Source organism: Olea europaea, chromosome 14, assembly GCF_002742605.1.
Source record: "Olea europaea var. sylvestris chromosome 14, O_europaea_v1, whole genome shotgun sequence".
In the NCBI taxonomy this organism is placed as follows: Eukaryota; Viridiplantae; Streptophyta; class Magnoliopsida; order Lamiales; family Oleaceae; genus Olea; species Olea europaea.
The window spans coordinates 16,296,755-16,305,774 of NC_036250.1; the positions used below are offsets into that span (position 1 = coordinate 16,296,755).

Here is a 9,020-nt window from a genome sequence, read left to right on the forward strand (position 1 = left end):
GAATTTGTGGAGACTTTTATTAGAGACTTTTAAAGACTTTGAAAAATTTTGAAGATTTTTATATTTTTTAAAAGAATATATTAAACATATATAATGTAATATATTTAACTTCTTATATATTCAAATCGTCCACAACTCATATAATTGAAAATGTAAAGTAATAAATCGTATTTTTCATGTCAATTTTTCTCCAAACAAAAAAAAAAAAAACAAATATTTACTTTTTCATCTTATATCAAGTAGATTAAGAAATAATAAAAATATTAAAAAAATAGTATTTTAGTAATGATCAACAAAAAAAAATCAAAAAATCAAAAAATTCCAACATCATTCCACATATCCGCTGCTAGAGCAGCCCTCCATGCATTAGCATTCTCTCTTTCTTGTTCTTGACTCTCAAAAAATGGTCCAAAATCTTTCCCCTCATTAATCGAAAAAGATGAAGACTCTTTGTTATCGGGTTCGATTGGAAATTCATCGGACCGACATTCTTTCCGGAGAAAATTGTGTAATTCTGCACAAGCTAATACGAGTTCGGCTTGTGTACGATATGAAAATGGAGGAGCTGTTTTGAAAATTGTGAATCTTGATTTAAATATACCAAATTTCCTCTCAACTACGTTCCTCAAGGAAGCATGACAAAGATTAAACAACTCTTTTGTATTTTCAGGGTCACGACCTTGACCAACAAAATCTTGAAGATGATAACGGACACCTCGAAAAGGAGTTAAAAACTGACGTCGATTTGGAAATCCACAGTCTCCCAAAAAAAATTTACCTGAATATAAAATACTTGTAAAATTAACAAGTAATTACGAAACAATAAGATAAAAAAAATATGAAATAATAAAGTCGTACCTTGTGGCACTTTAAGTCCATTTCTCCTTGTTAAAGCATCACTCAACACTTTAGAATCATGTGCTGATCCCTCCCACCCACTAATCACGTATATAAATTCCAAATCAAAGTTACAAGCGGCCAAAACATTCTGAGAAATTGTTCCATGACGATTTCTGTAATTGTTTGTATCACGTCCAGTTACCATTGCTGGAATATGGGTACCACTAATAGCTCCAATACAATCCTAAAAATAATAAAACAGTACAACGAATTCACGAGAACACTAATGAAAACATAAAAATAATAATTATAATACGTCTTATTTAATCACTTACCTTAAAGTAAGGATAAAATCTTGTACTTTCCCTTATTTTTTCTGGCACAACGAATCCCGGTTTGACCATCATATCTACCGCAAATTTGTTTAATGTCTGTAAAATCTTGTTGAAACTTCGGCTAGTAGTGAAATGTGATCGACCAAATTTTTGATGAATCAAGCAATATCTAGTATTTCGACCAACAATAAGTAGGAACGTTACAAGCATTTCTTCAACACAAATATACCTAATATCCTGTAAGGGTGTTTTTTCTCTAATGATATTGCTTAATTTTAGAAATATATCTGGATACATTCTATAAACTTGTCGAAAGTTTTCTGGATCCTCCTTTAATATTTTATGTATATAGTCATACATCTAGTTTTTGGTCGTCTAGTTAGTGAACGTGTAATACGTGCACAATGCACATTATTTACAAGATCATTTATCACATAGAGAATTGCTTGAATTGCCATCCATAAATACCGTCTGGTTTCATAAAATGCTTCCTTATAGTCATCTTCTTCATTCTCATCCACTTCTTTTTCATGATCTTCATGTATGTTAACATTAGACATTATATATATGGAAGTACCTAAACATAGAAGGAACAAAAATTTAATACATAGACAAAGATAATGATAATATCACGTAAAATGAATCAATTGTCATCAAATTAATAAAATATCAAAACAATACAACCAATAAATCAAAAAAAAAATAATTCAAAAACTTCTAAAGTTACTACCAATCATATCCAAAAAAAAAAAAAAACAAAGCCTCAATTTAATTTAAATGTTATCCATTTAGAACGTTATTCAGGCATCATGCTCAAGAACTCAGACTTTTTTGCTTTTGTATTAAGCAAATCAAGGACCTTGAAACGATCATCATCATCCAAGTTTGGGATCTCCTTGATAATGTTCCAACAATTAGGCTCTCTGGTGTCAATTGATTCAATTGCTTGAGTGATCTTGCCAATTGTACTGGCAAGTTTGTCTATAATGTCTGATTGAGTGCTTTTGGGCTCAAACGAACTAGATTTTGCTTCAAATTCTGTTCTACTTCGTTTTTGAATTGATGGGGAAACCTCTGAACTTATAAAACCTTGCTTATCGGTTACTATAAATGCTTCAGTATCAAGATCATACATGAAGTCGTCTATTAAACTGTCACGAACTCTTCTTTCTTCAGTATAAGAAGTTCTTGCATCAGTATCATCCCCTAATGCAATTGAGTGTGTCCCAACAGCTGTCCCACTTCCAACTGCAATTCTCAAATCCTCATCGTCTGGAAAAGTATCTGTGCGATAACTTTTATCTTCAGGATGTGACTATTAAAGGAAAAAATAAGTATGAGTGCTAATATATGAATCATACACTTCACTAACCAATAACTCAAATTTCATATGTTTCTAAATCAAGTAATAAATATACAACACTTTCCCCTTTTTTGCACTACGTTTATTAGAGCTCACTTTCTCTCATCTTCACTATATCCTAATTGGTTATAAATTTTGTTTAGGTGAAGGCTTCCCTCGACTACAGCCCAGGTCTACCTCTGTCCTTGAAATTATCAATATTCTCAATATTCTATGCTAATCAACGAAGTTGAATTTGTAAATTTTTTCTAACGCTTTTCGACTGCATAATAATTTAAACGAATAATTTAACCACTCTCACTAGCCCAATACTATGGTACAAGATGACACTTTCTTATTTATCCGTAGAGACCCGCAATCTAAGACCATGTGGAGAAAAAATAGAGCAATGCAATTTGTGGTCACAGGGTTTCATTCTAGTGCTCGAAAATAATATTCCAAAGCTTGAAAAAATAGATGCTATCTAGCTGTATTTCAATAGGCTTTATGAATTTGGTACTGTAACTATATAGGAAGTTTTCTATCAAGACCGATTCAAGGCCGATGACAAGATGGGACACGCCAATATCAATCTTCAACCACTAGGCGCTGCTACCAGATTGAGAGATATTCTCAGTGTTGCAACTAATGGAATGACACTCACGAAGGTGATCCCCTAGTGCCAAAATTCTTTTAAGTTAAATTTACCTACTAGACTACATCAACGAAAATTCAGCAAAATGAATATTTACCTACGAGACTACATTAACAAACATATAACCAAACACAGCGACGACTATTTCTTTAGTGGCCATATAATGAAATGATAACCTTTATGCTTCTGAACCTTTCATAATAAGCCATTATTAATGTTAGTTAAAATCACAATGATAGAAATAGTGGCCATTTAATGAAATGATAACGTTTAGGCTTCTGAACCTTTCATAATAAGCCATTATTAATGTCAATTAAAATCACAATGATTTTTATCTCTAAATTCTGTGTAAACCCTGCCAAAGCGTCATTTTTATTTATTTCTTTTTCCGTTCTGTGATGTAAGGTGTCAAAATTCCCTCAAGTGAAAAACGTACAAAAATCATTCTACCCACACAAATCATACCAGTGTTTTTCTGTGGGTATGTTCAGAAATCAAAAACTTTCCAGAACTACTTTCTTCGATTTTGCAATTTTGGAGATGGGTCTATCCATAAATCAAACAAAATACTCATAGAGGGAGTGATAGAGAGGTGCAAAGCATGATTACTTGATTGAAGGAAATGGAGGAGAAACCCTAGAAGAAAAACAATAGCCGGCTTGTGAAAAATCTCTCGATGGATGAGAGATTTTTGTTGTGAGAATTCTATGGACGGCTTCTACCAAAAGTCTCTGAAAGTCTACGAAAATATTAATTCCTCGAAATTCTTTTTTAATTGAATACCCCGAAACTTGTGGAGACTCTTATAAAGTTTTAATTGAATACCTCAAAACTTATAGAGACTTTTTAAAAGTCTCTATTGAATACACCCAAACTTTTAGAGAGTCTTTAAAAGTCTCAATTCAATACACCGAAACTTTTTAAATCCCCCAAAGTCTTTAAAAGTCTTAATTGAATACACCTCCCTAAGTTGTTGAAGGTGAAACTCGACATGTTATAGAATTAAGTCCCAGCTGGCAGTGTGGGCTGCGTAGTCATCGATTAAACATCTTAATAAGTTCCCCAAGCTGCGATTGATAACCTCGATCTGCCCGTCTGTCTATGGATGAAAAGCACTGGAAAAGGAAAGCTTTGTGTTGAGTTTTGTTGGTAAAGTTTTCTAAAATAACTCATAAATTTGACATCTCCGTCCGAAAAATGGACAATGGAATGCCATGAATATGAACAATCTCCCTGAAAATAGATCTGCTATGTAAGAAGCATCATAAGTGTGCCATTTCTATCTTCTATTAAAAAGCTCAACGAGTTGCCACTGTTGATAAAACAGTAAATGAATCCCAATTTACTGTATGAGAGAAGAAAATGCCGTCATTTTTATCTATATATTTTTCCTACTTTTCACTGTTGAAGTTCTTTTTTTCCTTCTTTCTTTCTCTTCTTTAGCTCACGTCCATCTCGATTTTTGCTGCTTATTTTCGGCGACCATACTAGACACTCATACTCCTTATTTTCAGGTACAATAATTTCTATGAATTGATTTACGCAGTTGAAGAGGTGTATGAATTTAAATATCTCTTTCTACTTCCATTTCTTCTCAAAAAAATTTTTTGCTGGTCGTAATGATTAGTAGTGTTTTCTTCGTATTTTTTTTTATGGAATTGATTTAGATTTTTTTCCAAGTTCTATAAAAAAGAATTCATATTTTCCTTTCCACCTTCTTGTTTAGGCTGTATAATTAATTATTTTCCTAAAAAGTATTGCCTGATCGTAATTGGGTAAATTGACATTAATTTGGTAAATTCATTTTCATTGAAATATGAATGTATTGCTTTAGTGTGATCTTTGATGTTAATTTGGTGAATTTATTTTTGTTGGAATACCAAATATTTAGTTTTGCTAATTTTATTGTGGATGCTCTAAAAAATAAAAATAAAATTGCTCCATACTGTACTGAATAACTCCGCATTTTGTGGAGCAAAGTGCGAAGTTGCTCCCACAAAGTGCGGAGTTACTCTGAACACTTGTGCAGAGTTACGGACAACTCCACACTATGCGGAGAGATCAAGTGATCTCTTCGAACTGTGCGGAGAGATCGACTCTTTTTTTTTTGTTTATTCTTCATTTTTTTCTATTTGATTTTTTATTTTTTCATATTACCATATTTTTTCATCAATGTCGAGTTATCTCCAAACTCAACGGAGCTAAAAAAAATTTCCATATTTCGCTTTCTTTTTATTCTCTTTGGTTTTCTTAAATTTAAACTATTTGATTTTTTATTTTTTTAATTTACCATTGATATATAATATAAATTTAAACATTCTTACATATAAGAAATAAATAAAATAACTTAACAAAAAAAATCTCTCCGCATTGTGCGGAGAAATCAATTGATCTCTCTGAACTGTGCGGAGAGTTTGGATGTGTTTCTCCAAATTCTCTGGAGAAACCCTCCAAACTCTACGCTCTTGGTTTTTTTTTTTCGTTTTATCTATTTGGTCTTTTTATTTTTTTTAGATTACCATAGTTTTTCACAAATGTCGAGGTATCTTCAAACTCTTCGGATGCTCCGCACGCACTGAGCTACGATTTTTTTCTCGATTTCTCTTTCTTTTTTATTTTCTTTGGTTTTCTTAAATTCAAACTATTTGATTTTTATTTTTTTAGTTTACCTTTGATATATAATAAATATGTATACATTCCTACATAATAAACAAACAAGAAAACAGCTTAACCAAAAAGAAAAGAAGAGAAAAGAAAATATCTCCGCACAGTTCGGAGAGATCACTTGATCTCTCCGCACAGTGCGGGGTTGTCCGTAACTCCGCACAGAGTAACTCCACACTTTGTGGGAGCAACTTCGCACTTTGCTCCCACGAAGTTACTCCACACAGTGCAGAGCAATTTTTTTATTTTTTTAAACATCTACAATAAAATTAGCAAAACTAAATGTTCAGTATTCTAATAAAAATGAATTCATCAAATTAATATCAAAGATCACACTAAAACAATATTTTTCTCGGTATTCTAACAAAAATGTGTAGTTACTCTGCACACTCCGCACAAAGTGTGCGGGAGTTACGGACAACTTCACACTGTGTGTGGAAAGATCAAATCTCTCTACACAGTGCGGAGAGTTTCTCCAAACTCTCCAGAGAGTTTGGATAGCTCTCCGGAGAAACTTTCCAGAGAGTTTGGAGAAACTTTTTTTTTTTGTTTATTTTTCATTTTTTTTCTATTTGATTTTTTATTTTTTCATATTACCATATTTTTCACCAATGTCAAGTTATTTCCAAACTCTCCAGAGCTCGATTTTTTTTCCACGTTTCTCTTTCTTTTTATTCTCTTTGGTTTTCTTAAATTTAAACTATTTTATTTTTTATTTTTTTAGTTTACCTTTGATAAGAAATAAATAAAATAACTTTAAAAAAAAAGGAAAAAAATTCTCTCTGTACTGTGCGAAAAAATCAATTGATCTCTCAACTCTCTCCGCACAGTGCGGAGAGTTTGGAGAGAGAGAGAGTTTCTGGAGAAACTCAACAACATTTTTTTCAAAACTTAATTTTAACGACACATTCCTCAATAAAATAATAGTACACGCAAATTCAAAACTTTTCCTTAATTCATAATTACACATTATTCATCAATATACTATTTAAAATGCATTCTTCCCCCCAAAATCGGGCTCAAACAAGGGCTAATGTACAAATCTATTAGAAAAATGTTAACACAAACACATTCATTGTTGATGATAGTTAAACTTGAAATTATACAAATTACAATGAATGTAATGTTGGTAAATATATCCTAACTAAATTGAAAGAGTGCAAATGATCGGCTATTATTTATTTATTTATTTATTATTATTATTATCATCATTTTTAAACTTTACGTTCATTTCGTTGTGCAGCAGCTTCGTTTTATGTTTCCCTGTAAAATGAATTTTTAGTCACTTTGATGTCTTTTGGTTGTCCGGCCTTTTCTCTATGAACGAGAGGAAATTTGTGCGATTTTTGGATTTGGGTTAGGTTTTTTCACTAACCCTTTCATCAATTTTATTATTATTATTATTTTATTTTTTTTGAAAAATCCACTATCATGTGATTTTATTTTATTTTTTCTTCTCACGAGCCATGGCAGTTTTTGCTGATGAAAAAGTCTTCTCTCTGTTGTTGTACTTCTGTTTGTAGCAATTGAAGTTGGTGCAAGGAAATTTTTTTTGGTTAGTTTACAAATTTGGCTTAGTTTTCATGTGATTGTTATGAAATTATTGTGTTAGTTTATTTGGGGATTTTTAGAATATTTCTCAATGTTTAGTTTTTGAAAGTTTTAAGTTGTTTGCATTTTTTGATCTAAACTCTCTGTTGTGCATTTTTCATCCCAATTTATTATACCTTCATTTTTATTTTTTATTTTTTAACGAGGTGTCCCAGCTTGCGCCAGACTATATCCTCGTCCCTGAACCTCCGGCCCCTCAGCTGCTCAGGGAGGTAAATCGCAGGATGTGCCCTTATTGGTTCCCAGGTTCCCACATGACTTTTACTCATTTCCCAAAGGGAGCCTCCTCCATGGTGATTAATCCACCAATAATTCTTCCTTTATTGGATCAAAGGTTCCCACCAGGAATCGAACTCCCCACGCTTGGTTTCAGAGCCCCCCAATGTAATTGTTCCGCCAACTTGGATGTGCCCTGGGGGGCCCTTCATTTTGTTATAATTATTGATTATTGTGTACGTCAGTAGTTTAGTATATAATGTTTTGTTGGTGAAATATTTTGCAATTTTTTTGGATTGATAAAGGATATTGTTTTGGCAAATCATGGATACAAGTTTTAATGAAATTACATTAGAAGTGACGTTTTATTATTATTATTATTTTTTTAACTCGGATGTCCAAGTTTCGCCTGACTAATTCTGATTAGTGGCGGCCTTCCCCCCTGATTCACCACCTAGGTAATTTCGGATGCGATCACAGCTTTTGACAAATCATTGATACAAGTTTTAATGACATTAGAAGTGACGTGTTTTTTGATTGCATGGAAAGATAAGAATAAGATTTATTGCATAGAATCTAAAGAAAAGAAATTTAAATATGAGGATTTTGATGAGTACATTAGATTATCTAATATGAATCTGGTCAAATTCATATCCATCCCAGTAAAATTCATATTTGAAATCCAGTCATCAAGATGTCGGATTTATAAAAAAAAGGGAAAATTGCAGTCGAGGTATCAAACCTTTCGTTTATTATCAGACTTTGCCCAAACCTTTAGTTTATGCCACCCACAGTCTCAAACCTTTCAAAAATATACACCGGAGGTTCAAATGGATGGAAACCGTCCGTTTGACCGTTAGTTGACTAAAAAAGTCAAAATTTGACCAATTTGGACCAAATTGGAAAGAATAAAATGGTAACTTGATAATTACCATATTAAATAAATTGAAAAAAAAATCAAAAAATAAAAAAATATAAGAAAAAAAAAGAAAATTGAAAAAAAAAATTAAAACCGAAACGAAAACCGGTCATCTTCTTCACACCACCCCACCCCACCTCGAAATCAAACCAACAGGCAGCAGAAACGAGTCTGCCACCGGCATACCATCCCCACACCAAAGCAGTTCGTCTTCTCTGGCGTTACATCCATCGGAAATTGCCACAACCGTCGCCACAGCACTCCCGCTCACCACTGTCACGTTCCATTCGCAGCAGCGAAAGTCAAACCAACAAAACTCATCCCTACGGCACATTGGAAAATCAAATCCCGCCGAACCCAAATGAAAACCAAAAATCGAATCGCCCAATCACCAACACGCCGTCGCACCTGCAAATCACCCACCATCATTGTCGCCAT

The 9,020-nt window shown here is 32.8% G+C and overlaps 2 protein-coding genes across 2 annotated transcripts; both read right to left on the reverse strand.

Moving 5' to 3' along the window:
- Nucleotides 1-311: 311 nt before the first annotated feature.
- Nucleotides 312-1,244, reverse strand: LOC111409574 (putative nuclease HARBI1). The gene is made up of 3 exons (XM_023039606.1): nucleotides 1,176-1,244; nucleotides 859-1,084; nucleotides 312-778 (listed from the first exon to the last, which is right to left on the reverse strand). The coding sequence occupies exons 1-3, from the start codon at nucleotides 1,242-1,244 to the stop codon at nucleotides 312-314; spliced, it is 762 nt and encodes a 253-aa protein (XP_022895374.1).
- Nucleotides 1,245-1,971: 727 nt separating this feature from the next.
- LOC111409576 (uncharacterized protein At2g29880-like) lies at nucleotides 1,972-9,020 on the reverse strand. The gene is made up of 3 exons (XM_023039607.1): nucleotides 8,975-9,020; nucleotides 8,737-8,855; nucleotides 1,972-2,490 (listed from the first exon to the last, which is right to left on the reverse strand). The coding sequence occupies exons 1-3, from the start codon at nucleotides 9,018-9,020 to the stop codon at nucleotides 1,972-1,974; spliced, it is 684 nt and encodes a 227-aa protein (XP_022895375.1).

What these genes read in the sequence shown, in the direction of transcription:
- LOC111409574 (XM_023039606.1), bottom strand. Translation starts at nt 1,244, where the DNA reads ATGGTCAAACCGGGATTCGTTGTGCCAGAAAAAATAAGGGAAAGTACA. An exon ending in GATTTTATCCTTACTTTAAG is followed by an intron (nt 1,085 to 1,175) that starts GTAAGTGATTAA and finishes TATTATTTTTAG; the next exon opens with GATTGTATTGGAGCTATTAG. An exon ending in TGGACTTAAAGTGCCACAAG is followed by an intron (nt 779 to 858) that starts GTACGACTTTAT and finishes TTTTATATTCAG; the next exon opens with GTAAATTTTTTTTGGGAGAC.
- LOC111409576 (XM_023039607.1), bottom strand. Translation starts at nt 9,020, where the DNA reads ATGGCGACAATGATGGTGGGTGATTTGCAGGTGCGACGGCGTGTTG. An exon ending in GCAGGTGCGACGGCGTGTTG is followed by an intron (nt 8,856 to 8,974) that starts GTGATTGGGCGA and finishes GGAACGTGACAG; the next exon opens with TGGTGAGCGGGAGTGCTGTG. An exon ending in CAGACTCGTTTCTGCTGCCT is followed by an intron (nt 2,491 to 8,736) that starts GTTGGTTTGATT and finishes TTCCTTTAATAG; the next exon opens with TCACATCCTGAAGATAAAAG.